Source organism: Cydia splendana, chromosome 20, assembly GCF_910591565.1.
Source record: "Cydia splendana chromosome 20, ilCydSple1.2, whole genome shotgun sequence".
Taxonomy (NCBI): Eukaryota; Metazoa; Arthropoda; class Insecta; order Lepidoptera; family Tortricidae; genus Cydia; species Cydia splendana.
The window spans coordinates 11,291,337-11,319,208 of NC_085979.1; the positions used below are offsets into that span (position 1 = coordinate 11,291,337).

The following is a 27,872-nucleotide window of genomic DNA, read 5'->3' on the forward strand; positions in this document are numbered from 1 at the left end:
TAATTCGAAATTTAGAGTTATTATGATTTCTGCCTAAGTACCTAATTAGGTGTCAATTGTCAATTAGACAACCAAAGGAATAGGTTCGCTCTTGTACCTACTTCGTTAGGTATTAGGTATGTAATTACCAACCGCAAATCTCTCTGCTCAATGTAAGCTCTCACTAGAGAAACTTGATTCATCTCATTAAGCATGTGATCGCGGTATAGCCATATAATTACTGGGAGGAATTTTTAATTATACTACTTATACGATGTGTACTTGCTGTTATTGTGCCGATAGGTATAACATAACGAACGTAACGAGAGCGGTTAAGTTAGAACAAAATGTTGACAGTTCCGAACAACTGCCAGGCCGATACCGTCCGGCGGACTGTTAATCAGTGGGCCCCTTTAGAGGGTGCGTAAAGCCAAGGAATTTGAAGAAAACAAAAAATATAGCACGCCGCGCGAAACTTGTGAAGATATTGTAGCGCGGATTTTTACCATTTCTCAATTATTGGTTGGTGGTTACTATGAGGCGATTTATTGTGGTCGTTTGCCTCTTATAAATATTCAAATAAAAACCGGACAAGTGCGAGTCGGACTCTCCCACTGAGGGTTCCGTACTTTTAAGTATTTGTTGTTATAGTGGCAACAGAAATACATCATCTGTGAAAATTTCAACTGTCTAGCTATCACGGTTCATGAAATACAGCCTGAAGACAGACAGACAGTGGAGTCTTAGTAATAGGGTCCCCTTTTTACCCTTTGGGTACAGAACCCTAAAAAAACTCAAGAAATAAGAATTGGCGCAGGTACTAGTTTTCTTTTATCCCGTGCCATATACCCAACCACAAACTCCCAGTATCTCTAATTTTGCACTTTCAACGTAGATAATTATAATTTCAGCTTGCGTAACCCCTGCCTCTTCTGCAGTCACGACCAAAACTCAAGACAAACTTACATTTTGCCGTCGCCAAACCGCTAAGAATTCCAAACTACTCCGTCGCTCAAAGATATAAGGGAAATAAAAATGTTATAAACATTTCGTGAACGGTAAAGTTATCTTTGTTGTTACACAAAACAAGAAGTGCTGTAAAAATTATATCAAAACGTCAAAGTGGTTGCATAACCTCGTGCCCGATACTATAATGGCCGATGTCGCAGAAAAAAAACGAAAGTGAAAGAATTAGAGCGGGCAATAGGTACAATGGCAAAGTCCGCACGAATGTCTGGCCGCAGAGAATGTGGTTCAAGAGGTTTGACTTCGCCACAGAATAAATAATAGTACTAGGTACAGAAGACTCACTCTCTAACAAAACGCGTCTGTTACGATCAGGACAGATATGGCCGCTAGGTGGCGACAGCGCTACGCGCGGCTTATGGCTAGCCACCAAAATTGGTGTGGAACGGATGTACCTACTTGTAGCTACCTTGCAAAGCGACGAAATCGCGGAGTGAGCCACGCCTGACTTCGCTGCCATAATCACAAACATTTTACACCTTGATTAAGGCGTGTACAGTCACCTGCAATAATATGTTACACAACGAAGACCGCAGAAATATCTCTGACACTATCTTATTTGTAGAGCCTTAAAGAGCATGTCACATATTTTTGCGGCCTTCGAAGAGTAACATATTATTGCAGGTGACTGTACCTATGTATATTTAATTGGAGGTGTTCACACGATAGAAGATACGATCACGGTAGGTACCAAATCATCATGTTGTGGCTTGTATATTTAAACGGATGTGTTCACATATATATGACGGTGCGACATAGTGGGAAAGCGGTGGCCTTAACTTTTTATCTGGGCAAGCTTAAACGTGCACCCTTATTCTCCCATCCAAATTTCACCAAATAAACAGTAGGTATTCGATACAAGCTTTTGTAGCGTGTGGCCTACATGCCGTTGTACTGCCATCAAATTGATCTAATAGGCAGGGTTGGGCAGTATTTCAATTACATGTATTTGAAATACGTATTTGAAATACATTTTTGTATTTTGTATTTGTATTTCAAATACTACCTGGAAAAGTATTTTGTATTTGGTATTTCAAATACTGAACTCACATGTATTTTGTATTTTGTATTTCAAATACTTCAAGCATCAAAATACATTTCTACAAAATACATGAAATTAAATTCTATAATCCTAAAATGGAACGTTTATTTAAATATAATGTACGACTTGTACGAGGGCAAATACAATGCGCGAGCTATTCTGCGCGGAACTTTTCGTCAACAGCCAGGGTATAGGGTGATTGCAGTAGTTTCCGTCCATGCTCTAGTTTTAGACTACTTGACAGATTAGCAAATAATATATTTCATTTTTAATTTACTACTTGCGAAATATAATTTTGATATCATCATCATCGTAGTCATGGCAAAGTCGATGGAGGAACTCAGCATGATGCTCGATGACCTCAACCGAGTTTCACAACGGGTGGGCTTGAAAATGAACATGGACAAGACGAAACTTATGTCAAATGCCAATGTTGTGCCCAACCCAGTCTCTGTTGGGAACTTGGTACTCGAAGTTGTTGACTCGTACATCTACCTAGGACAAGTAGTCCAATTAGGTAGGTCCAACTTCGAGAAAGAGGTCAACCGCCGAATCCAACTCGGTTGGGCAGCGTTCGGGAAACTACGTAATGTCTTTTCGTCCGACATACCTCAGTGCCTCAAGACGAAAGTCTTTAATCAATGTGTGTTACCAGTGATGACTTACGGCTCCGAAACGTGGTCTTTCACTATCGGCCTCATCTCAAAACTCAAAGTCGCTCAACGAGCTATGGAGAGGGCTATGCTCGGAGTTTCTCTACGTGATCGAATCAGAAATGAGGAGATCCGTAGACGAACTAAAGTCACCGACATAGCCCACCGGATTAGCAAGCTGAAGTGGCAATGGGCAGGCCACATTGCACGCAGAGAAGATGGCCGATGGGGTCGAAAAGTGCTCGAGTGGAGACCACGGACTAGCAAGCGCAGCGTAGGACGTCCACCCACAAGATGGACAGACGATCTTGTTAAGGTCGCCGGAAGACGCTGGATGCGGGTCGCTTCCAACCGGCACGTATGGAGGTCCAAGGGGGAGGCCTATGTTCAGCAGTGGACGTCTTATGGCTGAGATGATGATGATAATGATGATGATCATCATCATCATCATCAGCCTGCTCTCGTCCACTGCTGGACATAGGCCTCTCCTATTGCACGCCATTGAGCACGATTTGCGGCAACTCTGAACCAGCTCTTGCCAGCCGCCTTGCGAAGGTCATCGCTCCATCTAGTCTTAGGGCGTCCTACGCTACGTTTGCCGATGCGCGGTCTCCACTCGAGAACTCGTCTACCCCAACGGTTATCGGTTCTACGGCTAATATGACCGGCCCACTGCCACTTCAGCTTGCTAATCCGGTGGGCTATGTCGACGACTTTAGTTCTCTGACGTATAACTTCATTTCGAATACTTTCCATAGCTCGCTGAGCGACTTTGAATTTATGGACCAGTCCTGGTCTGGTCCATAATTTTGATATGTAGACAGATATATATATTGTTTCGACATTAAGGATTGAAATCAGTCCAAATTTGTGCAGCAATGTAGGTTTATATTCAAATTTCGTCAAGTGGACGAAAACTAGCGCAATGACCCTATAAGTTTTTAGGAAAGGATATTCATTAAAAAAAAACTAAATGATTAAACAAAAAAATTGAAAGGTATTTTGTATTTTGTATTTGAAATACATTATTTTAAACACTGTAATTTGTATTTTGTATTTCAAATACCCGTCACCAAAGTAATTTGTATTTGGTATTTCAAATACTTTTAAAAATGTATTTTGTAATTTGTATTTGAAATACGTGGAAGCCAGTATTTTGCCCAACCCTGCTAATAGGTTAGTAGGTACTTCATTATCATGATGATTCTACGAGCTCAAACTTTTCATGAACATCTGGAGTCTCCCATTACATGGTTTCCAGTTTTTACAGCTATACCACAAACAACCAAACATGTGTATAGGTAATTCACGTAAGTATAAAAGAAAAAAATATCTATGACCAGTACTCAATGACCAGAGCTATTTTCGACGCTGGTTATTTGTAGGTTAGCCTCTGCTATATTAACTTTCTGTGGTCGTTAAAAACTTCAGTACTAGCTTTGTGTGCTTCTAATGGATTTTATATCATAGATGCATTTAAGATGAAAAGATAATACATAGGAATTATCTCAATACGTTTTTTGGTTTTTTTTTCTACGGGGCAGATGCAGGGCGTCCAAGTCGGCCAAACCTCCATACAGAGGCCAAAAATTTTTCGCATTAAAAATTTTTTCTTCAACTTTTTCCTAATCATAACACGATTAAGTATTCCCTTTAAACAGATTCCCACATTTTTGTTTACATCCTGTATAGATACCTCCTGAGATCCTGTACCTAAGATTCAAAATAGCTAGTTCACATTCAATTATTAGTAAGCGCTATGTAACCTATCCAACAATTAACGCTAGGACTTTCACCGGCCGATCGGACAAAACTAACTTCCTGGTCCTAGACCTAGTCACGTTTTGTTTGCAAGTGTAGCAAAATGTTGTCATCCATGTAGCTTAAGCTCCTACATGTAAACACGGTTTTGAAGCTCATGTCCGTATACTTATTTATGATAAGGATGACCGAATTTTTAGTCATCTCTTTGCATTTTTTCGAGGACGATGTTTTTGCTCTAATACGACGAGATAACAATATTTACCACCAAGCCGAGTTGGTGGTAACTAGTGGGATTTTTTTCCCAGTAGTTACCAGTGGTAAAAGGTGGAAAAAAAATTCCCAGTAGTTACCACTGGTAAGAACTTGGTGGTAACTAGTGGGAATAATCAGATGCGCGCGCGCGCGAGCTACCGTGATAACTTACATTTGACCGTCTCCGTAAATAAAAATCTAAAAAAGTGTTAAAAGTTACCGCCGCCTATATGCAGGTATACCACTGTGTACCCCGTATAAAATGTGACTGATCTGTGAAAAAACTATAAAAAAAAAGACGTTAAACTTTCGAATAACTAGGAATCAAAACTTAAATTTAGTGATTACCGACAAAGCAAATCAAGCACAGTGCGACACAGTGTGCAGTTGTTGGAACGGATCGGGTTCTGTGCCGTCCGTGTCAATCGGTGAGTCATCGGTGCGAGCGCAGAGTGGCCCAAGCACTGCGCGACACAGTGCCTATTTGATGGAAAGAGTCGCGACCTGTGCTGACTGTATCGAGCGCCCGTCTGCTTTTTAGGGGTTGAAGTTAGCGCGTTAAATATTAACAAGACCGAAGTGATCCCATAAGTGTTCCGTGAACAAAGTTTTGTACAGAACACTAATAATAATAAAAATGAATTGTCTAGGATGCCATTTGAAAATTGATAGGGGAGAATTATTGGCTTGCTCTCAATGCAAAGATTGTTACCATTACACATGCTTTAATTATACCTCGGCGTTTGTGAGAGAGCACGGAAATGAGTTAAGGAAGATATGGAAATGCCCTAAATGTGACAACGTTACGCGCAGGCGCCGTGACGACGACACACCTGCATCTCCTGCGGGATTGAGACAGGTACAGCTGTTAGAGGAGACAAATATGTCATTAGACGAAAGTAACGTCTCATGTTTAGGAGACACAACCTTGGAGAGCTCGTCCACTTGCCCGCCTACAGACGACGGACCTAAACAAAGCGTGAGTAAAAATACCTTGAATGAGTTAAATGGACAATGCGATATTACAAAACAAAATAATGAGATATCTACAACTATCCTAACAGAGCTGAGAAGCTTTCGCTCTCAAATCACAATGCAACTAGAGCAACAAGAGCAAAAATTCACCTGCCTAATTAATAAAATTGAAGGTAATATAGGCGAATTAAACAAAAAATATACAACTCTAAAAACTGATGTCGATAGCATTAAAACGATCACGGAAAAAACGAAAACTGAAACGGGTAATATTCGGCAATTAACAACTTCTCATATTAATGACACGAACAAAAAAATTACACTTCTGGAAAATAACTTGGCAGATTTAAGAGAGCATATTCGTCAGCTAGAAAACAGTCTAAATACTTCGAATAGCGCGTCCTCCAATAATTTGGTCAAGATAAACAGCCTGAAAAACGACGAGGGTCATAAAAAATTTGTCCTCTACGGATTGGACGAGTACTATAGGGAGACCGAGGCATGTCTTTATCCACGTATAAACAATATGTTTAACGACGTGTTAAATATAGAAATAAATGGTTTCATCGAATCTGTGCGAAGAGTTGGGAAACAAGGAAACCGCCGCCCACTGATTATCGAGCTCATTAGTAATAGGATGAAGCGATACGTTTTAGAAAATGCGCATTATTTTAAACCCTACGGCTATGCAGTATCGGATTTCCTTACTAAAGAAGGCATAGAAAAGAGGAATCAACTGAAAAAAATATTAATAGACGCACGTAAGAAGGGTGACCACGCCGTAATAAGAGACAATAGACTATATATAAATGGAAAGGAACACAAAGCTCACACAGTAACCCAGGAAATGCAACCCTCCGTAATAAATAACACTACCCACAGCAGCTTTCCGCCTACCATCGCTATCACTCTAGCCAACCAGGATCCTGACGTCAAAGAAGCTGAGTCTAACCCTATTGACTTCAACATAAGCGCCCAAAACATAAGAAATACTACTGCTAGTAATTTTCGTCCCTAAACAGTTCACCCATTTCACAACTTTCTTCCAGAACATGCAAAGCCTTAATAATAAAACTCACATATTAGAGAGCTTTCTGGAGAGACATTTCTTTGATGCACTATGCTTATCTGAAACCTGGATGACTACAACGCAGTTGGAATTGCTTCAAATACCGGGGTATGAATTAGCTACAAGTTTCAGCCGCAACGAACACAACGGTGGAGGAACATGTATTTTTATTAAGAACGGAATAGAGTACTTTGTCAGAGAAGACGTGAACGAGATTTCTATTGAATATGTTTTTGAATGTAGTTGTGTTGAACTGCCTAAACTAAATACTATACTTATTTGTGTATACAGACCTAACAGAGACATAGAGACATTTTATAAGTGTATGGAAAATATAATAGAGAAAATTAAACACAAGGAACAAAGTAAAACTATCTTAATAGGAGGTGACTTCAACATTGATATGCAATTAAAATCTAAATACACTCGCCGTTTAACCGACCTCATGCTGACACTAAATCTTGTTGGTATAGTCGAAGAGCCAACCCGAATTACTCTAAACTCCGCTAGCTGCATAGATCTTGTTTTCACTAATTGCAAGTCTCACGTGACTTTAATTAAGGAGCACGGGCTTTCAGATCATAAAAGCGTTGTTTGCAAACTGGAAAATCTCGGTAATAAAAATACATTAAACAGACTGAATAATCACTATATTTTATACAAAAGAATACATAACTTACGTAGCCAAACAGAATTTAAAAATGAATTAAGTAATATTAATTGGAACAATGTACTAACCCACAAAAATGTAAATGATAATTTTAATGCATTTCATGAAATACTGAAACACATACTAGACACAAACATCCCTGTTAAACGTCTTATTGTTAAAAATAAACCTAAAAACACGTGGCTCACAAAAGGTTTAAAAATATCGTGCATGCACAAAAGACTACTAAAAATTCACGCCAGTAAATCAAAAAGTCCCGTTCTTAAAGCGCACTATAAAACATACGCAAATGTGCTAAAAAAACTTGTCACTAATTCAAAAAGATTAAACTACATAAATAAAATGCATAAATCTAATAATAAAACTGCAACGATGTGGAATATCATTAATAATATAAAAAATTGTGTAAAGGCGAAGAAAAACTTAAAAATAAAAATCGAACCTCAGAATTTGGTTACCGAGGACCCTGCAGTTGTAGCAAACACTTTCAACAATTTTTTTACTTCTATCTTTAACGAAACACAGGACGGAAACTCTCCTACAACCCCGCGCGGCTGTCCCGTACGATCGCCACTTATTGGGTCTTTGTATTTGTATCCGGTAACTGAGCAGGAGGTATTTAAAATTATACGCGGACTCAAAAAAACACATAGTACCGGAATAGATGAAATCCCATCGACGTTACTGAGAATATGCGCCACTGAATTGGCATTACCACTATGTATACTAATTAATCAATCATTTAATGAGGGGTGTTTTCCACAGCAACTAAAGATAGCAGTAATTAAACCAATATACAAAAAAGGAAGCGCGCTCGACGTTAACAACTATAGGCCAATAGCATTACTACCATCTCTGTCAAAGATAATTGAAAAATCGATATGCACCAGAGTCTACAAGTTCCTAGAGAAAAATTCTGTATTAAACGACAACCAATATGGCTTTAGGAAAAACCGGTCAACCGCCCTTGCGGTAAGCAAGTACACGCAGGAAATCATGGACGCTATTAATAATAAACGCATTGCAGTAGGACTCTTACTAGACCTCACCAAGGCATATGATAAAGTTTCTCACGCAATTTTACTACAAAAATTATACGGCTCTGGAATCAGGGGCATCGCTTTCGATTGGTTCAAATCTTACCTCGAAAACCGCGCGCAGCTTGTTCAAATTGAGTATCTTGATCCCTCCTCTGCTAGTCTGCAATCAGTCCGTTCTGATGTCAAAGAAGTAAGCGGATCTATTCCTCAAGGAAGTGTACTGGGTTGCCTACTGTTCTTGTTATATATAAATGACCTCCCGAAAGAAATTGATGTAAAATGTACCCTATTTGCAGACGATGTATCCCTCCTCTTTGAATTCAATAACAATGACGATATTAACGCAAAGCTATCCCAAACCTTAAACAACGTAAACCATTGGATGCTCGACCACAATCTTAGCATAAACACTGATAAAACAAAACTAATCCAATTTTACCAAAGAACGCCTTTGGAATTAAAACTAATGCTTAACAACAAAGAAATTGAAGAGGTAAATAAGTTCAAACTCTTAGGTATTACTATCGATAGTCATCTGAATTGGAAAGCCCACGTTTTAAATACTAAAACAAAACTATCCCAATTCCAATATGCGTTATTTACACTACGTAAAAATACAAATTTCGCTGCAGCACTCTCTGCCTATTATGCCTATGCCCATTCCTGGTTGCGATACGGTATCGTGATGTGGGGTGATAGTACTGATGCACACGACTTGTTTGTAATTCAGAAAAGGTGTATACGCATATTGCTAAACAAACATAACAGAGAAAATTGCCAGCCTCATTTTTCTGAGCACGGTATACTAACATTACCATGCATTTATATTTATGAACTAGCCATGTATGTGAGGAAAAATATGCACCTGTTCCAAAAACAGCAAAATGAAAGGTTAAAAAACAAACTTCAACTACCTGCACCAAAACTAGAACTATTCCGAAGCAGCCCCCTATATTCCTCTGCAAAATATTACAATAATCTTCCAAACTACATTAGGTCAGAAGAGAAGGACGAAACGTTTGCAAGAAAGTTGAAGGCATTTCTTATTAATAAAAACTATTATAAAGTTGACGATTTTTTAAATGATTCCGATGTTTGTAACTTTGTACCAACCAACAATGTAAATAATTATAATTTTTATTAATATGATATTTAATAGCACTAGTCCTAGTTTTAAGTTTTAACTGCCATACCCGTTCCGGGTCCATGAGATACGTTTTATGTTTTAACATCTTGTAATTACCATGGTGCAATAAAGAAATAAAGAAATAATAACCCAACCATTTTTGAACTTTTTTTGTGACGCGACCCCCTCAAGTATATTTTTATCTCGTTTCCCTATTCTCTGAGCTTTGTACCTAAACTGTGTTTTTTTTTTCTTTTTTCCAGTTCGCAATCGTTAATGGTTACTTACGTGAAGTGATTTTCATGAATGTCATCTGACCTTCCAACCCAGAGGGTAAAACTAGTCCTTATTGGGACTAGCCCGGTTTCCTCACAATGTTTTCCTTCACCGAAAAGCGACTGGTATATATCAAATGATATTTCGTACATAAAGTTCCGAAAAAATCATTGGTACGAGCTGGGGTTTGAACCCGCGACCTCCGGATAGAAATTCGCACGCTCTTACCACTAGGCCACCAGCACTCTCACTAGGCCACCAGCGCCTGTGCCAGTTAATTAAATACTATCTTATTGAGAACCTTATTCCGATTAATCCGAGTTCAGTTGAAAACGAACGCCTACAATATTTGTCGTAGCACCAAATTGTTCTACGCAACATTCATTGCTAACAGTAAAATATCTTTTGCTGACTATCGTTTGATTTTGAGTTTGGTGGTTTTGGAGACATCCCACACTAGCGTCTTTTAATCGTCGGCGTCTTGTCAACGGTATGAAAAACGGCGTCGCTGCGCAGTTGCACTGACGTTGCGTCGAGCAGCAGCCATAGAGTTGGCTAGACGCCGACGCTCGGAAAACGCTAGTGTGGGGTGGCCACAAATAGCAGGCGATTTTAGATAATTTTGATCATTGCTATAAATTTAAATATCTGGGAGATAGACATATAAAAACTTAAAAATGCGCGTTTTGCCCAGAGATAAGACCTAGCTAGATCGATTGTTCGCCCCCGAAAACCCCCATATAGCAAATTTCATCGATATCGTTATAGCCATTTCCGAGATCCCCGAAATATATATAGGTATAAACCGTATAAATATATGTACATACAAGAATTGCTCGTTTAAAGGTATAAGATTATTTAGATTGAGGCTCTCTATTGCTAATTACATAGTCTAATAAAACATGGTCTTCCATTCCCAGAGTGACACGGGGCTACGTCACAACAACATGGCCGCTATATATAGCGCTATCGCATATTATCATATAGCGCTGTCGCATGATGACGTAAGCCCGTGTCAGTTAGGTGACCTAGAAAAGACGGGAATGGAGTACCAGGCGGAGTATATTATTATACCATGGCTAATTATAGAAGTCCACCTGATCTCTCCGTCGTCGTTAAGACGTCTACTGACGCGCGCGGCAGCCGAAGATCAACCTTCGTAATTACGACCAAAGGGCCTAAGACGAACCACGTGTTTCCTCCCTGTCACACTTACATACGAATTTACAAGTACGACAGAGAGTCAACACGTCGAACGTGGTTCGCGGTAGGCCCTCAGATTCACGATGACGCGCCGCGTAAGATAAACGTGGCGTTCAAAGGGTAAAGCTTAACCTTTTGGACGCCAATGACCGATATATCCGCACCACAGGTCCAACGCCAAAGACCGATTAATCCGTCACAGACCACAGAGCAACATAGACCTACGTGCATAGGCATAAAGTTCAATTTCAGTTTTGACACTTCGGTGACGTGGCGTCCGAGTGACAGCTTTTTGCTGTTTGACACGGCGTCGAAAAGGTTAAAGTTTTGAATAGTAAAAAAGTATCAGTGTGGCTACTTCTAATCACTACTACATACAAGTTTTAATTAATTTAAACACTGTTCAATATCTTGATTTTATTACAGCTAATAACCACATACAATTTATATAACAACTAAAACATACTAAGCAATCAACAAATCATAACTTTACCAAAATTGTTACATCCTATTTAATGTTCCACATTGCAGACAGAACCTTGTTCCTAAGGTAACTATAATGCTGAATGATATGATAACTGCCAAAGAATAACATAAAAGGTTAGCCTAAAGGTCTAAAGCCAGAGGTAATTTATGATACTTTACTAAGTATTTTAAAAGTTAATTAAATAAACTTTCTAACTAACATGGTATTGATGCTATAAACCACATATTACATACAAGTTACCTATTACATAAGATGGTTAATAAAGTAAATGAAATGCCAAAATGTTCCTTTTATTTTGTAAAGGTACCTTATGCTTTAGCTTTCTACTCATTGATGCTTACAAATTATGTATACAATACACATAATTTTACTTTACTTTGTATTAAATTAATACTAAGCAGCTACGAGAACACAAGCCTTGTCGAACATACATTTTGGGCTAAAGTTATACAATTGAGAGATCAAGCATCTTTAGCCCAGCATGTGGGCTTTACACTCGAGCACAATAGAGAATCTAATCAAAACTCGCAGGTCATCTGTGCATGCATGCCACCTGCTCATTAATCTCGGCTAAGACTTGTGCTGATTTGTGAATATTCTCAAACTGGTACCCCATATGGACTCCTATCAGGTTCATCTTCTTGAGGTTCTCTTCGGCGCCCTCCATAATGTTCTCTGTCGCTACGAACTCACGGGCAGCTTTCGTCAAGAGCTGTAATTTGAATGTCATATTTGAGTAATTTTACACTATAAAAATATCTTAAAAGACCTTGTGAAAGGTGTTAAAAGACTTGTAGCTAGTACTAACCTCGTTAGATTTAGATCCTCGCTGAATTTGCCGTGTTAGTGAAGAAATATTGTTCATGTTTACTTGAACTCGCTCTGCAAGCCGTTGTTTCGATTCGGCGAATAAGGACCGAGCGCTGCTAGATGAAGCTGACGTCATCTTAAATAATCTTAACGTCTTTGGGATATTAAAAGTCTTCTATGTATCGATTATAAACAAAACAAATATAAAAATAAATGTAGATTTGCAGCAGCAGAAAGTAGCTAAACGTCAAAGTCGTCAAATGTTTCTCGTTCTAATACTGATATCGATTCGATCTGCCACTACTTATACAGTATTCCATATAACGAATACATTGTATTCCATTATGTGTTATAAAATTTCATATCATTAATTTATTAAATTAAATTAATTATAATATAAGAGCTTTAGTTGAAGGAAAAATAATAGGTTGCTTTTTGAACGTTCCTCGTCTGACATTTGAGATGCGTCCAGAATTTTGTTAATCTTCATATTAAAGAATTCATATTTTACAATACGAAACAAGAACAATTCAAATTAATCATGAATGTTACCCATAAACTGATTAATTTGTTATTATAATTAAATATTTTTTATATCATGCCGATAACTTATCAGCATGGTATCAGCTGATTAAATTCTTATTCTTTTTTGGCACAGGTAACACCGCCTGTCTTTTCGCTCGTCACGAAAAGAGTTCGTGTTATAGAAAATTTCTGTAATCTAATTCAATTATTGTCTTTTAACCCGAAATGTTTCATTCTAATTATCCACATTCTTTTATTCCTACCCCGGACGGTAATAAAAATCCGTTAAAGGCACCGTTGGCGTAAAACATGTCCTTTATTTACAAGTCCTCAGTGTAGCAATAAACTTCATATTTACGTATTTGTGTTAAAGTTGTAATAATCATAATGGATAAGGGAGTGACGTGTGAACATCTGAATAAGCTCGCGGAGTTTCTCGGGAAGGATTTGTGGCAGTCGAAAGAGGTAAGGGAAAGTATTTTGGTCGTATCTAACATAACCTATAAGAGGATGTCACTGGAGTTTACTTAATGGGCAATTATGGCATACCTTCGTTTATCATTGTGTAACGTTACGCCAGTGGCGTGTGTGCACTCGCCAGGAGCTGGCTAACAAGCATCATAATCTATGTGTTTACTGCTTGCAACTCATGCCTGCCTGGTACCTACCCTGGATTCTTTGTTTACATCACTGATATGTCAGCAACAAAGTATTGGTGTTTCCTCTTCGATCGTTTCAAAACTCTATTTACTAACACGAAAAATTGTATTAAAATACTTTTGTAAACATAATCTTAATCATTGTCTATAAACTAAGCACAGAATATATATAATTTTAATTATATTACTAAGCTAACAAAATCTAAATTTGAATCTGTTGTTGATCAAAAACTAGTTTTGCAAGCAAGCTTATTGCAAATAAGTGTACCAAATTTCAACTGAATTGGTCCAGTATTTTCCGAGAAAATAGGTTGTGACAGACGGACAGACAGACAGATGCACGAGTGATCCTATAAGGGTTCCGTTTTTTCCTTTTGAGGTACGGAACCCTAAAAACGCTATAAAATGTCTGTATCATCAAAACTAAATTGACAAAAAAGTTGATATGTTGAACCTGTTCACAAACTTCACAAAAAACGGTTAAGTGATATGATCTGTAGAGAAGGACATACATACACACGAAAGCAAAAGGTGTCTGTGGGCGTCAGTAATCGCTTCCCATCAGGTGATTTGTCTGCTTGTTATCATATAAAAAAAACTGCCCAAGTGCGAGTTGGACTCGCCCACAAATGGTTCCGTACCATTACGCAAAAACGGCAAAAATAATCACGTTTGTTGTATGGGAGCCCCAGTTAAATATTTATTTTATTTTGTTTTTAGTATTTGTTTTTATAGCGGCAATAGAAATACATCATCTGTGAAAATTTCAACTTTCTAGCTATCACGGTTCATGAGATACAGCCTGGTGACAGACAGACAGACGGACTGTGGAGTCTTAGTAATACCCCGTTCCCGTCCCGTTTTTACCCTTTGGGGTCAAAACCCTAAAAATAAGCATTGCCTAAGCTGGAACTGAGATGCTTCACACTCATTTCACTTGGTTTATAATAAGCCTTAACTAACTAACTATTTTGGCTCAGCGATCCAAAGAGAATCTTGGCCTCCGAAACGAGAGCGTGCCATCTGTCCCGATCCTGCGCAACTTCCTGCCAGTTACTGACGCGAAGCTGAAGCAGATCCGCCGCCACACTATCTTCCCAGCGATACCTGGGCCGACCCACCGGACGGCTACCAGTCGGTCGTCCCAAGAACGCCCTCTTGACAGCCCGATCCTCTCCCATTCTGAGTAGGTGACCGAACCAGCGAAGTCTGTGCGCTTTCGTTTCGCCGACGATATTGGGTTCGGCCACTAACTCCTCGATCTCGGCATTTTTCCGGATCCTCCAGGTGCCGTCATCTCTCTGAATAGGTCCCAGGATCTTGCGAAAAACTTTTCTCTCTGCTACCAGGAGCTGACTTTCTTCTTTTAGTGTTAGGGAATAATAAGCCTTAATTGAAGATTTTTTTCTATTTTTCAAGTAACCTTATCCTTGTAAATCCTATGGACATTGCATACAAAATCATCACTAATAGTATTATCTTGTATTTTAGGGCTTATATTTCTTTCACTATTGATTTGAAATTCAAATGTCTTTTTTTTTGCTGGGCCTTATCATGGTGAATTTTTTTCAGAACTTAACTTGCTTCGACTGTGGGTGTCCTGGACCCAACCTATGGATCTGCCTGCAGCCCGACTGCCATCATGTGGGCTGCTCCGAGGTCAGCAATGACCACAGCACCTTGCACCAAAAGGTAACATTCATTTCAATTTTGTGCTCCTCTTGTATACAAATTATAATTCCAAACATATTGGTAGTTTTTGTTACTATAAAATTATAAATTGATATATGTACTAAGAAAATAGGGTGAGTAGAAACTTTGTATAGAGCGTGGCCAAAAAATAAGTGCATTTCCGTTGCCAGGGAGGTTTTGGGATTATTCTGAGCAACTTTTACTATGGGATCAACCCCGAAATCGCGAAAAAAAAAGTTTACCCTCCCATAGAAAATGGACCAGCCAAAATGTATGAAACAGCCAAATTTTTTTTTCGCGATTTCGGGGTTGATCCCATAGTAAAAGTTGCTCAGTATAATCCCAAAACCTGGCAATGGGAATGCACTTATTTTTTGGCCACCCCGTATAAAACTTGTTCCTGCTCTAATTTCTTTTTAGTGACATGTGTGAGTTCATGTTAAAAGGGTACAAACAGCAAGACTCCTAACTGTACATTGGTGGACCTTATTACAACAGGCATAAGGTTGTGTAACAGTGTGGCCGATGGTAAAGTTCGCAGCGATTTTGATAGCCCACGCAGTGCAAGTGTTATTTTAAATGTCATATGAAATTATGACGTATAAATAACACTTGCACCAAAATCGCTGCAGACTTTTCTTGGTTTAACTCTATCTATCTGAAGGTTTTTTTTTTAATTTTGCAATAAATTGTCTGTTGTCTGCCTCTACATTTAATCAATTGTTCTTTTCTTTTGTATCTTTTTACTGAGGTGTGCCAATAAACAGTATTCTATCTATCTAATTAAATTTGAAATATTTGCAATTTGCATGTCTGTATCTACAACAACAGTATCTCATATGTTGCATACAACATAACTACGAGTACAAGGACTTTGTAATGAACAAAGATCTTTGTGTGAATTGCCTCTAATTTTAGATGACTCAGTTTGGCATTCGATTGAGTGCAGCATTCCTTAAATACATACAGAATTTAACACTCATTATTACGTTCTTGCTACCAAAAAAGTAAGATAAATAAATAAATAAATACTAGGGGACATCTTACACAGACCAACCTAGCCCCAAACTAAGCAAAGCTTGTATTATGGGTGCTAGGCGATGATATACATACTTATATAGACAGAAAACACCCATGACTCAACACCCATGACTCAGGAACAAATACTTGTGTTCATCATACATATAAATGCCCTTACCGGGATTTGAACCCTGGACCATCGGCTTCACAGGCAGGGTCACTACCCACTAGGCCGGACCGGTCGTCCATGAACCGTGAATAAGAATAAGAATGTTTATTGCATAGTGTCCAGGGTCCGACCGAAACCGGATTTGCGCCGAAGCCAAACGTTCTAGCTCTAACCTAGAGGTTCGGTTTCGGCCAAAAAACTGCCGACCTTTCGGCCGCGGCGAAACTGTACTTAAGTTTCGGTTTCAATCGGAAACTACTAAAAATAAAAAGTAATTGTTGCTATATATAGTCTGTATCTTTGAGTATTTAAAAAAGAGTAAACAAAATCTACCCACAAATGGCTTCTTAAGCCAGTTGAGGGTAGATGAAAACATTACATGATCAAATAATGTAGGTAAAAGTCAGGTCGTTCAGTGACAGATCCAGGTGGTTTCGTATATGGTTGGTTAATCAATAAATGTTATAACTACCCGAGAATGTACAAATTATTTGTTTACTTTTACCAGCTTTTACTTAAGTACCTAAAGATACAGAAATAGGTAATTGCTGTTGTCCTTATTAGGTAGATAAAGCTAAATTAGGTAGATTTATCAAAATTAGACTCTAATGACATGAAAATAAAACCTTGTCTCACTTAGCCAGAGATTTGATATAAGACTTTTCTGTTATAGATTTCGGAAGGATCATTGTTATGCGTAGATTATCAGAGGTCGATGTATTAAGCTATTGTTGTTTCATTGAAAGTGATGTAGTCTCGTTACATAATGGCTATTCGTTACACATCGACACATCATACACATGTCGATACATTGTGTAGAAGCACCGGTGGAATACATATATACAGACGATACTCTTAGAACATATTTAACTTCAAAAAAACCGGACAAGTGCGAGTCGGACTCGCCCACCGAGGGTTCCGTACTTTTAGTATCTGTATATATATATATATATATATATAGCGGAAACAGAAATACATCATCTGTGACACCATCTGGGAAAATTTCAACTCTCTAGCTATCACGGTTCATGAGATACAGCCTGGTGACAGACAGACGGACAGTGGAGGGTTCCGTACCCGAAGGGTAAAAACTGGACCCTATTACTAAGACTCCGCTGTCCGTTTTCTTAGTCTGTCACCAGGCTGTATCTCATGAATCGTTATAGCTAGGCAGTTGAAATTTTCACAGATGATGTATTTCTGTTGCCGCTATAACAACAAATACTAAAAACATATTAAAATAAATATTTAAGTGGTACTCCCATACAACAAACGTAATTTTATTGCCATTTATTGCGTAATGGTACGGAACCCTTCGTGCGCGAGTCCGACTCGCACTTGGCCGGTTTTTAAGCTCTGGTCAGATTTATACACATATTTATTATTAACTATGTACATATAGTACTAAATGTACATTGATGTGATTGATGCACACAAATCCACATAATAACAATCTATTGAACTGAACCACAATTTATTCTAACCAATCTCAATTTCCCGCGCACGAGTAATGTAAATACATTATTTATGTATGCTTATATTATAACTTATAATCTACTATGCATACATAAAGTACTTACCTAGAACTTTTGTGTATATATCCTCTAGCCGCCCATACGTCAAACCTTGCCAAGCAAAATGAAACTTTGATGTAGTCAGCACAAAGTTTAAATTAGAATGGAACAGGAGACCTTTTTATAGGTCTCTGAGCGGCTAGAGGATATAAGTACGGAGAGGATTTCCGTTCTCAATACAAGTCTTAAAGGCAGCAAATAAGATAAGCGAGTTGAAACGAATGTTCGAAATACCTGGAATTTATCGAAGGTCAGTGTTGCTACGAATACGAAATACGAATGTTTAAAAGTTGCTAATTTGCATGGTTTTTTTTTTAAGTTTTGACAAAAGTGACACGACGTAGGGTCGTTTTATTTACAGTTGTACCTATTGTTGTTGTTTGTCCTAGGGCACCTCGGAGGTGCATAGGGCCTCCACAAGATCCTTCCACGCCTTTCTGTCTTGAGCACCATCTTGGCCTCATTCCAGCTCAGTCCTATGGCTCGCAGCTCGTTCGTGTACCTATACTACATTTTATATTTTAATTCAGATTCTTTTTAGATTATTTCTACTCAGAATCACGAGCTCTTTCGATGCTAATAAAAGAAAAAGTGGGCATGATTTTTTCCCATTCCGTTGCCCTTTTTATAGACTTTGTATGACGGTAACGGAATGGGAGGAACGAAAAATGTGTGGAAATTTTGGGCACTCTTTTCTCCTATTATTAGGAACGAAAGAGCTCGTGATTCTGAGTGGAAATAGCAAACCTATTCCGAAGTTGGAAAAAAAGTGTACAATCAAATCATTTAATTTCCGTACTAGGGTAATTCACCAGTAACTGGTCACCCTAAACTAAAAATGAATTCTATTATCAAACATCATCAACATTTATTCAGCAAATAGGCCACAAGGGCACTTTTACACGTCAACATTGAATTAACATGTATACAAGCAAAAATAATAACATCAACAATTTTATAAAATAAAACTAACAATTCAATCTAACGTATTACAATTACTAAGAGATGTATATGGTCCCTTAATGTCGAATTACATACAAAATACAGATACAAAACACAAAAAAAAAATCTATAATATTTAGAGGTGTAAATGTCTCTAATAGGTGTCAGAACTATAAGATTATATAGTTTATCAAGTTATCCTTAGAGATGTATAGGGTCTGCAAGAGTCAATATCCTGTATAATTAATACATTCATTAAGAGAAAAGAAACATACGAGCAGAATGAGGCGTCTCACTGTAATTAATTAATAAAAATAAAGTTACTAAGTATAATAGCTTGTGTTAGCTTAAACAGACCAGTCTCCACAAACAGCACCCGTTCACGAGTATGACGCGTATCTCAGCCATCGCCTCCCTCAACCTTCATTCGGGAAAGTGGCGACCCGATCAACGACGCCACCGTAAGCAAAGACTTTTAAGCGAGCATGACATGTTCAAGCTACCGGCCTATAATAATATTAAAATATAGTAATAACATGTAGCTGTAAGACACGGCATTTTGTGCTCGTATGTTACATAAAAAGACAGTATAGCTTCACATAATTACTAGTCTAAGTTGACTTAGAGATGTAAAGGTCTCTAAGTGTCAGAAACATTAAAAATATAGGTATGTACAATCAAAAATAAAAATAAAATAAATACTTAGAGATGTATAAGGTCTCCAAGTGTCCAAAACTAAAATTAAATTAAACAATTTAATCAAGCATCATTGTCTCATGTGTCAATTCTACTGGACACTAGCATATTTAATTCACAATGTAAAAAAAAAAACAATATTTATTTAGCTCTTATTATACTAATGAAATCAAGCTACCGGCTTAAAGGCATCTCTATCGTTTATAAAATCATTTACAGTGTAGTACGCCTTACTTAACAAGGAGCGCTTAATGTGAGACTTAAATTTGTGAAGTGGTAAATTCACTACATCAGTGGGGACTTTGTTATAAAAACGTGTACAGTTCCCGACGAAAGACGTACTAACCTTACGGAGGCGGTGGGCGGGCACAGCAAGTTTATGTTTGTTTCTAGTGTTATAGTTATGGACATCACTGTTAACCTTGAATTCGTGGATGTTTTTCCGAACATACATAATATTCTCTAGTATGTATTGAGATGCAACGGTAAGAATGTTAACTTCTTTGAATTTCTCTCTTAGGGATACTCGAGCGCCCAGTCCATAGATGGAACGTACAGCTCGTTTTTGCAGCACAAATATTGTCTGAATATCTGCCGCTTTTAGTTCAGTGAAATTAGCTAAAATTATGGCATAATTAATAGAAGACTTTTTTTAATTGGGATATGTACGTAGTCGACCGAGGTTATTTTTCATCAACCCTCCCCTCCCCTCCCCCCTCTGCGTCACCCCCCCCACACCCCCGCAAAGGGTTCAAAACCTAGTTTTTCTCAATTTTTAAGAAAACCGTTCAAGATACAGAAAAAGGGTGTAGGAACGAAGTGATCTTTATTAAATTTTCTATTTATCTCTTATACACACTATATTGCTATCACTTATAGTTTTTGCGCAATACGTCACGGAAGATGCTATTTTTAGCATTTTCAGTCTTTTTTTTCTTCTAATGACTTTTCTCAAATAACACTTACGATATCTTTCACGCTTTTAGGGTTCCGTACCTCAAAAGGAAAAACCGGAACCCTTATAAGATCACTCGTGCGTCTGTCTGTCTGTCCGACCATTCCCCCCCCCCCCCCCCCCTTTATCTCTGAAACTCCTGGGCCTAAAATTTTGAAAAAATACACAAAATAGTACTTTACCTATAGATAATAGGAAAACCTATTAGAAATGTGCAGTCAAGCGTGAGTCGGACTTATGTACGGAACCCTTGGAACGCGAGTTCGACTCGCACTTGACCGGTTTTTTTATTTAAGTAAATAGTTAATATGTTATTTAAAATGGGTATTATTTATTGAAAGAGTTTGTGTATCTGGGAACCTTGTTCACTAGGGACGGTAAGCATGATAAAGACATTGAAAGGAGAGTGAATGCTGGAAAACGTGTGAATGGGACACTTAACGCTTTTATGAGCAGCTAGAAGGTGTCGCAAAAAGCACGGTTGGCTGTTCATAGAGGGGTGTTGGTGCCTACACTTATGTATGGTAGCGAAAGTTGGGTATGGCAGAAGAGGCATCAGAGCCAAGTGAATGCAGTGGAAATGAAAGCGCTGAGAAGTGTGTGTGGTGTGAGATTGCAAGATAGAATTAGGAACAGTGTGATAAGGGAAAAGTGTGGACTGAATGTTGATGTAGTGACTAAAATTGGGAAAGGTATTTTGAGATGATTTGGACATGTGGAAAGAATGAGTGAAATTGTTAGCCTCAAAGAGAGTGTATAAGGGAGAAATGGAAGTGGGAGTTGGAAGGGGTCGACCTTGGCGGATTTTCTCTGATCAGATCGGGGAAATCCTGAAGAAAGGCCAGGTCAAGAGCACCCTAAACCGGCGAGCGTGTATGAGGAATGTAATGAAAATGAAGGAAGCGAAAGAGGTATGTCAGGATCGTAGCAAGTGGAAAACCGTGGTCTCTGCCTACTCCTCCGGGAAATAGGCGTGATTATATGTATGTATGTGTTATTTATTATTAAACTACTTCTTTTGACGATCCTATGCCATTTTTAAAATACATCGCCTTCAAATATTTTCAATGTCAGCTAATATCGTTATTAACCACTTGTCTGTATATGAAACGGATCCTGACCGAAATTTATAGGTACCTACAGCACAACCGAGGGTGAACCCACGATTTTTGATCACCACACACATCTTCTTCCTCGCGTTAGTTATCGCTTTTCGGTGAAGGAAAACATCGTGAGGAAACCGGACTAATCCCAGTAAGGCCTAGTTTCCCCTCTGGGTTGGAAGGTCAGATGGCTAGTGTCTATGTCAAATCATGGGATTAGTTGCCAGCGGACCCCAGGCTCCCATGAGCCGTGGCAACATGCCGGGAACAACGCGAAGAAGATGATGAACTTTTCATGTGTGTGGTGGTCAAAAATCGTGGGTTCACCCTCGGTTGTGTTGTATAAAATTCGGTCAGCGAGCGCAGCACGGTTCCATTTTTATCGCCTATCACTATGCGCGTCCCTTTCGCACTTACATACTTGTTAGAGCGTGATAGGCATGGTGAGGCAACATAGAGGTACAATAATAGAGAGGAAACGGGGAAGGGGCCAAATGACCGAACTTGTTGTTGTTGTTGTTAAAAGATACACTTATAGAACTTTCAGTAGGAGTAGCAAGAAAGCGGTACTATTGCTTGTCCTTGTCACAGTCTCACTTTTTGTTTGTTCCCCACCATAAATGTGGTATGGGTTATGGTGGGCAACAAATAAAAATTTTCATTTCATTTCAATAACCCGACCGAAATACGTAGATTATTGTTTTTGGTATATTGTCAGGAATGTTAAAACGTGTTTTTAATATTGTCGCATTGCGTATATTTTGCCCCTAACGGAGGCACGCGCACACCACTTCTATAGGCTACCTTCTATGTGAGGCGAGCTATAAAAACGCGACAGTGCGATCTGTTTCACAGTCAAGTGGTTAATTTAATAGTAACGATCTTCGGTGAGCTTAGAAATGTTTGAAGACGATGTATGTTCAAAATGGCATAGCATCGTCAAATGAAGGAGTTTAGAAATAAATAATACACCATTTTAAAGAACATATTAACTATTTATTTAAATTAAACAAAATTTAGCGATCTCGTAAGTATATTTTGAGAAAAGTTATCTTACAAAAGAAAAAAAACGTAAATTCTAAAAAAAATGCATACATGGTGACAGATTTCACAAAAACTATAAGTGATAGCACTATAGTGTGTATAAGAGATAAATAGCAAATTTACTAAGGATCACTTCGTTCCTACACACTTTTTCTATATCTTGAACGGTTTTCTTAAAAATTTAGAAAAACCGCGGTTCGGGCCCTTTGCGGGGGTGTGGGGGGGTGACGCAGAGGGGGGAGGGTTGGGGAGGGTTGATGAAAAATAACTTCGGTCCATAACGTACATATCCCAATTGAAAAAAGTCTTCTATTAATTATGCCAAGTTTTCCATATATTTTTTTCCAGAAGCAACGTACTATTTTCCCCACAACAGAATTCACCTATAAACAGAATTCATTTTAGTATAAGGTTTAAATAACTGGCCAGCCTTCAATAACTAGCGAACCTATACTAAAATGAATTCTGTTTATAGGTAAATAGAATTCATTTTTAGTTTAGGGTGGCCAGTTACTGGCGAATTACCCTATTTCGTACAGTCGCCATCAGATATATCGGAGCGGCCAAGGTGCTCACAAATATCGGAACACGCTTCTATTGTCAGGGCGTTAGAGCGCGTGTTCAGATATTGTGAACACCTTGGCCGCTCCGATATATCTGATGGCGACTGTACCTCTTTAGACAATCAATATGAAAGTCGAATAACCTCAAACTATTGTCACAACGGCAAAGTACGAAATGGCACTGCAATTAAATTCCTTGACCGTACAGTCAGCAGCAGAAGTTGCTAAGCGGGCCAGATGTTCAAAATGATCTTGACGCGACTTTATTGTTAAGAGAATAAGAGCGTGTCAAATTAATTTTGAACACCTCGCCCGCTTAGCAATTTCTACTGCTGTCTGTACAACTATAATAAAATGGCCCATAAGAAAGTGTGATAGATAATCTATTGAATTTCATTTTATTACAGAGCCAGCCGTCCCACTGCGTGCATATGAACGTGTCCACGGAGCGAGTGTGGTGTTACATCTGTGAGAAGGAAGTGCACGTTCGAGCAGCGGTCGCCTACAATAGGGTATGTCGCAGTGAGTCAGTGTAATTGAGAAACGCAACTGTCAATAGGGGATATTACTGCAATGTTCTGCCGCCAGAGTGCAGCACTACCGACTCAGTAAATTCATAGACTAACTTATGCATACTGTGCCTTAAACTGTTTTGACAAGTCTCATATACAATAAAATATGACATTGATGCATCAAGGCGGTTTGTTAACAAGGGCCTACCGGTAAACGCGAAAATCGAAATTTAGTTATCTGCCTCTTTATCGCTCGAATATGCAAGAGTGATAGAGAGAATAGATAACGAAATTTCGATTTTCTTGTTTCGCGGTAGGCCATGTGATTGACGTGTGTCAATGTGGTTTGTTTACTGTATGTGCCACAAAGGTGCCACCTACGCACAGCTTTGCCTAATATTCCCTATTTGATTCTGTTCTATGGCATTGTCGAAATGTATACAAAAATGTACCATTGTCCACAGCAACTTCTATGTTTAGTTTTTATCGGTCATTATAACAGTAAAATATTTACTAATCCTTTCAAACCAATTACAGATAAGTCCAGACTCAACAGTGGAAGGTGAGCCGGCGAGTGCTCGCGTCGGCACCTCGGGCCTTGTCACTACAGACGATGATGATGATGATTATGATCGTCCACGAGGTATGACCCATCTTCGTCGACTATCAATTAATTAATAACGCCACAAACAGAATGATGCCCCCGTCAATAGATGGCGCTGAAAGCAATATAATTATCTTCAACACGGCCATCCTGACATTTTACACGTCCACTTACAAATCGAATCTTCTGTGGCTTGACAATACAAGATGTCAAAGAGCCAATAAATGTAGAAAGTGGAGAAGAAAAAAAATAGAAATGTAATGGAAACTATTTCATGTATCGTATTATTCTTAACCGATTAATAAATCGCCATCCGCCTACACCTTTCATGGATATTATATGATTTTTATTCTGTCTCGTTCACATACAATACGTCATTCGTAGGCTATTTTTCACACAATCCTACATATATTCACATCAATTTAAGTATATTCTAAATTGAACCTTAACTCTAACGTCATACGGTTTACAGGTCTGGTGGGTCTCCAGAACATGGGCAACACGTGCTACATGAACGCAGCCCTGCAGGCTCTGAGCAACACGGCGCCGTTTACATCGTACTTTCTGGAGTGCGCTGCGGCGGTCGCAGTGCTCGCTGGGGACAAGAAACCTGGACTAGCGAGGCGAGTGACCAGGGCCTAGCAATCCCAAGAATTTGACAGACACTAGTTTGTACGAAAGCGACTGCCATATGTGACGTTATCTATGAAAAGGGACCTTATTGTCGATGGCGCTTACGCCATTATTATCGAATGCCGCGCGACGCTGTGCGGCGTAAACGCCATCGACGATAAGGTCCCTTTTAATAGATAATGCCCCATATGACTTTTCAATCCAGAAAGTACTTTATTACCGTTACGAAACATTTTAATTTAAGTATTTACAAGAAACAATCCTATTGTATCCATCCCCAAAAAATCTCTAAATATTAGTGTTATAGTACCTTTATTTTTGTTTCAGAGCATACCAAAAACTAGTAAAAGAAATGTGGAGCAGGAAAACTAGGGGATACCTCGTACCAAACGGAATCATATATGGTATTCGAAATGTAAGTACTGTTGTATAAGTTTTTCAATAATCAAATCAAGCCAAGATATTTTACAAGTTTAACTGTTCTAAACAAACATAACATAGAGTTAGACCAATAAAAGCCTGCAGAGATTTTGACAGCACGCGCAGTGCCAGTGTAATTTATACGTCATAATTTCATAGAAGTTTTACGTTTAAAATAACACCTGCACTGCGTGTGCTGGCAAAATCTCTGCAGGCTTTTCTTGGTTTAATTCTACAAACATTGACATTATTGTAATGGTGGTATTAGAAATACATACTATGTGAAGTTCATAAAAACGTTGTCAGACGGACAGACAGTAAAAACTTAGAGATAGGAGCGGCCTGCAGCCGCAGTTTATAATATTTGCATATTGAATTACCAGATGTAATAATGACAATTATTACATCTAAGCTCCGATTGTAAGTATATCCTGGACACTAAAATGACAGATCGGTTGGATAAAGTACAATTTTCAAATGTAATCATGTAAAATCAACCTGTAAATTTTCTGTCATTTGTTGTTTATGTGGGATATAATATTAAACAAGGTTTATAGTAAAAAACAACCGTCTAAAATTATTCCCAAGTTACCCCATACAACAGTACGCAGCCCTAATAATGACCAAACATACGTTTTAGGTACATCCAATGTTCCGAGGTTACCAACAGCATGACACGCAAGAGTTCCTACGCTGTTTCATGGACCAGTTGCATGAGGAGTTAAAGGAACCGGTATGTGTTCATATTCCGCACTACCAAAGAGTATAGAGTGTATAGAGTTATATTCTTACTAAATTTTGTAGTTGCAGTGCAGTAAATACTGCCATCTTTCGACAGAACGATTAAAACTTTTGAGAACGCCATTTGATTTTCATCCTTATTCTCTTACTGATATGCGTTCAATTTGTTAAATGACGATACTTTTTGACATTTAACAAATTGAACACATATCAGTAAAAGAATAAGGATCAAAGTCGAATGGCGTTCTTAAAAGTTTTAATCGTTCTGTCGAAAGATGGCAGTAAATGTACTGTGACTACAAAATTTAGTATGACAATAAGGGCTCATTTAGACGATGCGAGAACTCGCTTGCGAGTTTCATTACACTGCGGGTTTTGATCGGTCGGTTGAATTGGACGTAACCAACAGTCCGCAATGAAACTAATATCGCATGCGAGTTCGCGCGCCGTCTAAATCAGCCATAACTCTCTATTTAAATTCTCTTTGGCACTACTTTGGCTTTTGTTGGTTAGAAACCATACAACATTATACCGTTACTCTCTTAATACTGTTTTTTTTTTATATATATTTTTTAGCGTTATTTGTCTTTACTTTCTTGAGTTTCTTGTGTCCATAGTTGTTGAACAAGATTGTTGTTTTGCGTTTAGGTATGGGATAGTATGCCGGAGGACAAACTGGGCACGGACGCGGACGGCGACCACCAGGAGAGCAGGAATGTGCATGTACGGCGCCGGGCCGCTTCATCCGGAGGTACCTACAGTTGGAACATCTTTCTTGAGTATTCTGTTCTAAAGATAGTTAATGGTCTGGGGAAAAACCTTCTCAAAACACGGAGGTCAATCGTTATCCACATTGATGACGTATGTGTGGATAATTATTTTTCATCTTTAAGGTCCACTACACCACGGTATCATACCATGACCGTAGTAGGAACTAGACATGTGCGCCGCGCCGCCGCGCCGCCGCCGCCGACGATTTTTCCACGCCGCCGCCGCCGATAAATTTGACCGGCGTATAATCGGCGTGGGAAATTTTGATACCTAACGTATCTTATTGCATTTTGCGTAGTGAGTAGATAGTATCAGACATATAATTTGAAGATCCTTATGCTTTTTCGCTTATTATTTGCCAGTGAACCAAATTAGCATCATTTTTGTCGTTGCGGTGTTAGCTGTGATAACGATTTAACGTTAATTTAAACAAGATCTAGTTTCTGGATCACAGGTTATTATTTAATATTTTATCGCACAGCTTTTTTGGAAAACGCATTTTGTTTTAGTCTCTTGATTGTCAATTTAATCAGTGAACTAAAGTCAAGAAAATTGCAAGTATGCATATCCTAGGACATAAAAATGCTATTTTCTTCTTAGAATCTCCAGCCAGCATTCACTACGATTATAATTGCGTATTTTATGATATCTCGTGTGATGCTGGTGACGCGCATAAGGGTCATCATATGATAGATATGGTTTGATTTATTTAACATATAATATAGGTAGTCATTTTATCGTGATTATCGGCTTCTTTACTTAACAATATATATTTCAATCAAAGTTATAAAAGTCAGGTTAAGCAATTACACTTATAGGAACTTAAATCACCAAGGGTCATCATAAGCTACCAGGAAAGAAAACAAAGTAGACCTTA

The 27,872-nt window shown here is 38.5% G+C and overlaps 2 protein-coding genes across 2 annotated transcripts in view; one reads left to right on the forward strand and one right to left on the reverse strand.

Moving 5' to 3' along the window:
• Nucleotides 1–11,880: 11,880 nt before the first annotated feature.
• LOC134800817 (uncharacterized) lies at nucleotides 11,881–12,579 on the reverse strand. Its single transcript, XM_063773373.1, has 2 exons — nucleotides 12,371–12,579; nucleotides 11,881–12,274 (listed from the first exon to the last, which is right to left on the reverse strand). Exons 1-2 carry the CDS (start codon nucleotides 12,506–12,508, stop codon nucleotides 12,095–12,097), a joined length of 318 nt encoding a protein of 105 aa, XP_063629443.1. The 5' UTR covers nucleotides 12,509–12,579; the 3' UTR covers nucleotides 11,881–12,094.
• A 420-nt stretch (nucleotides 12,580–12,999) lies between these two features.
• LOC134800699 (ubiquitin carboxyl-terminal hydrolase 20) overlaps nucleotides 13,000–27,872 on the forward strand; it is a 40,369-nt gene continuing 25,496 nt past the window's right edge. The window contains exons 1-8 of the mRNA XM_063773199.1: nucleotides 13,000–13,362; nucleotides 15,129–15,248; nucleotides 23,722–23,826; nucleotides 24,364–24,469; nucleotides 24,903–25,053; nucleotides 25,391–25,478; nucleotides 26,124–26,216; nucleotides 26,873–26,975. Coding sequence (XP_063629269.1) covers nucleotides 13,285–13,362; nucleotides 15,129–15,248; nucleotides 23,722–23,826; nucleotides 24,364–24,469; nucleotides 24,903–25,053; nucleotides 25,391–25,478; nucleotides 26,124–26,216; nucleotides 26,873–26,975 — 844 coding nt within the window. The 5' untranslated portion in view covers nucleotides 13,000–13,284. The remainder of the gene's footprint in view (nucleotides 13,363–15,128; nucleotides 15,249–23,721; nucleotides 23,827–24,363; nucleotides 24,470–24,902; nucleotides 25,054–25,390; nucleotides 25,479–26,123; nucleotides 26,217–26,872; nucleotides 26,976–27,872) is intronic.